Genomic DNA, 3,482 nt, shown 5'->3' with positions numbered 1-3,482 from the left:
GGCATTATATACGTAAAACGTTGACTTCAAAAAAATAAAATATTTCGACTACTCTTTTCATTGACAAGTACTGCTGGAGCAGTCAAAATATTCGTTGCAATAAAAATGTTAGTGTTTCTTAAAGTAAACATTTTACGTATCTCAGTTTTCATTACCATTACTCAGTATTATACTTACTGAAGTATTATTTTACTATGCTAATTTATATTAGCAATTAATGTTATTCACCAGGTGCGTTCTCGGTCTTTGTGAGTTCCGATCGATTTGTTGAAAAGAACTTCCTTGTGATTCAGTGCATCAAAGACACTAAGCAAAGGTATGTTGTTCAATCAACTTTTGTTACATTAGCACAAACCAATGAAAGAGAAAATAATCAGCTGTTCGAATGTATTTGCTCTGTTCTTGAGCTGTTGCTTTTAGAGATCTCGAGTTTTTGGCAGTTATTGTTTTCTTGGTATATTTACACTATATTTGAAAGTCCAATAGCTGACTTAACTTATAATAATTATATCACTATTTTTTCAGATAATGTCTACTTGTGACAGCTCAAATATTACTTTAGAGGAAACATCAGATGCAGTAAAACTTGCTCTCGCTGCATCACGTTACGTATTGGTAATCGTTGGAGTCCTTGCCAACTTAGTGGTGATCATTGTGTTTATCAACTGTAAAACCTATAAAACGTGCTTCACTTATCTCTTGGTATTTCAACAGGCATGTATGGATTTGATGGGGTGCTGCCTCTATTTCATTTTCTACAACTATCGTGTACCTGATGGTGAATATGGTATTGTTTATTGTAAATGTAGAACTATATTCTGGATATTTGCATCGGCCTCAGGCAGCAATCTTGTCTATATATCTATAGAGAGGTACATCGCAGTTGTGCATCCATTGAAGTATTGGAGGAGAGAGAAAAGAAAGATTAAAATGGTGTTTAAGCTGTGTGTTCCGTGGCTATTAGCCATAGTTTTTACTTTTCAGCTGGCAATTTATTTAGTTCCTGATGAATTAAGTCCAGGAAATTGCAGGTTTTGTTACAGCAGCGAATCCGTGCGGTTAATCTCCGGTGGCTCGATATTGCTCTTTTTTTATATCATTCCCGTTGTTGTTATGACATTTTGCTACTACCGTGTTTACGTCACGATGCAGAAACGTCTGGAGGTACGAGCAACTGTACGTAGTAATTCTAACTGCGTCCTGACCGACCGCTCCGATGACATTGAAATACGGAACGACTTCAAGATAGAAAATTCAAAAAAAGAATCCACTCAATATATTAAGAATCAGACGAATTTCATCACAACTATGGCTGTTACTACACTTGTGTTTGCCATCAGCATCTCGCCACTCTTAATAGTGTATATAGTGTATAGCCTGTGCGACTGTTTTGATTATGACAGACATCCTATAAGGCAAGCGACACACATATCGTTTGTATCGAGTCTGGTTGCTAACCCGTTTGTATATGCGTTTAAATTCAGTGAGTTCAAAAAGGGCTTTAAAAAGACATTTATTCGCAGAGGAATATAATCTTACGTTATTAACTTAGGCCTGCATGCTGTCTGCTCAAGATCCTCTGGCACTTGGTTTTATTTCTAGAATTTCCGTTGGTCTTGTTCCTAACTTTTTAATTTATTTGTTTAAATCTCTGCCTATTTACATACGCGGTGGTGGCAACTATGACGATCGTCCATCGCATACCTTTCTAAGTTGTTTAAAAGAAATTCTGCTTTTTAAGATTTATTTTTATCGCAGTGGCGAGATACAGCAAAGATCAAATATAATAACTATATGTGGTCGCTGTTGCCTCACCAAACCTGTTGTCGTCTTGAAAGACGCTTTATCTTCATTGCTTCTCTCCACACGGCCAGGAGTATAAATGGGTACCTGGTGGGGTTGCCTGCTACTGCATCAATATGGCAGCAACACTTAAGCATGTGGATCCAGGAAAAACAAATTACAGCTTCGTAACTGAAAAAAAAGCGCTATATAATTAACAAGTATCAAGTAACAAGTAAGTTGCAGATTGTAATAAGGTAAAATAACTATTATCTTTTGTCTTATTGTAGTCTGCAACTTATCTTTTCAATTTTCGTTAGGCCCTATAGATAAATATTTGAATTTTTGAACTTCATTTTTTACAGGTTGAAAGCTTAGAGAGAGTTCACTTTGGTGTCGGTTTAGCCGCCCATTATCCTCTCTTTCTTGTTCTGAAAAGTCTATTAATGAATGAATACATTCTTAATTAATTTTTTTTGTCTGAATTTTGAAAATTCATAATGGTGATGATGATAATGAAGAGAAAGAGGAGGAGAAAAATGAAGTGACAGGCGGCACGGTCTAAGCTTAAGTAGTGGGAATAATTCTAGCAAAGCGGGCTAATTCGAATGATTTTCTATAATTAAGTTCACTTAAAATACCTCAAATTGGCAGAATTATTACGTACGAGCGCATAGAGCAGTTGGCGAATTCGTCCTGTTCTGCTAGTGAATTTTCCACATTTGGCGCCCATGTTTGGCACATGCCCCGTACTTGTTTACTTAATAGGCAAAACATTTTATACCATAGTGATCAGACCTGGCATAATTATGCTTTTTAGCACACTCTAGACCCTTTTAGCATCTAGCATGTTATGCGATAGGTATATTTTTGGCAAATTTGCATAATTTTGTGCCAAGAAAAAAAAATATAACTGGTGGTTTCACAAAAAAAAATATTCATAATTGAAACCGAACAAAATTGGATACAAGGTTAATTAAAATTAATTCATCCAAAAATCCTCGCTATGAATATCTATTATGAAGCTTAGCTACCCCATCAGATTGACCAGAGGCAGGAAAGTGTATTTTAGAGCATCTATAAAAGCTAAAACTTTTTATGCAAAGGCCTTGGCCCTGCAAGCGAATACAGACACTTTCTGATCCTCTGTCATTTGTATGCGTGACAACTGTTAAAATGAACTGTATAAAAACCCATATTATTTTAGGAAGAGCGTTCTGCAGCAGCAAGCCGTTTTTTGTACAATTTTGTAAATATGATGTTATACCATGAAACCAAGTGTCAATAAAATTTTCTGATCAAAAATCTTGAGGAATTGTTGAAGCATTTGGACTATATTGGTGATTTCTTCCACATTGCATTTTGAAGCTTTCTGATATCCAACCGTTATTGATAATAATACACTCAGTGTTATTATATAAGTACTGAGAACTCATGGTGAACGGATGTGTCTGAGTTACGCGCTCTCGGTTTGCATTTTTTTCATTGCCGTTCAAGCAAGACTTATTCGTTACGCTACTGAATAAAACTGATTCATCTGTCATTGATTCTTTTTTACACATTGCTGCTTCTCTTATCAATTAACCCGATGGCTGGTAACAGCAAACAACGGAAGGGGAAGAAACAAAAATCGGATTCTGGAGATACCTCTGACACCGCTGAAAACAACCAGCCTGAAAAGCAAAAAGAAAATGTTATTA

The 3,482-nt window shown here is 35.9% G+C and overlaps 1 protein-coding gene across 1 annotated transcript in view; it reads left to right on the top strand.

The window, feature by feature from the left end:
* LOC117115007 (G-protein coupled receptor 54-like) overlaps window positions 1-1,553 on the top strand; it is a 7,873-nt gene extending 6,320 nt beyond the window's left edge. Inside the window, exons 2-3 of the mRNA XM_033258639.1 lie at window positions 232-316; window positions 526-1,553. Of these exons, the coding sequence (XP_033114530.1) occupies window positions 529-1,533 (1,005 nt within the window). The 5' untranslated portion in view covers window positions 232-316; window positions 526-528 and the 3' untranslated portion in view covers window positions 1,534-1,553. The remainder of the gene's footprint in view (window positions 1-231; window positions 317-525) is intronic.
* The last annotated feature ends 1,929 nt before the right edge of the window (window positions 1,554-3,482 follow it).

This window comes from Anneissia japonica, unplaced genomic scaffold (genome assembly GCF_011630105.1).
Source record: "Anneissia japonica isolate Jap-2015-1 unplaced genomic scaffold, ASM1163010v1 scaffold119_len492752_cov174, whole genome shotgun sequence".
NCBI lineage: Eukaryota > Metazoa > Echinodermata > Crinoidea > Comatulida > Comatulidae > Anneissia > Anneissia japonica.
This window is presented reverse-complemented; position numbering and strand designations above follow the sequence as displayed.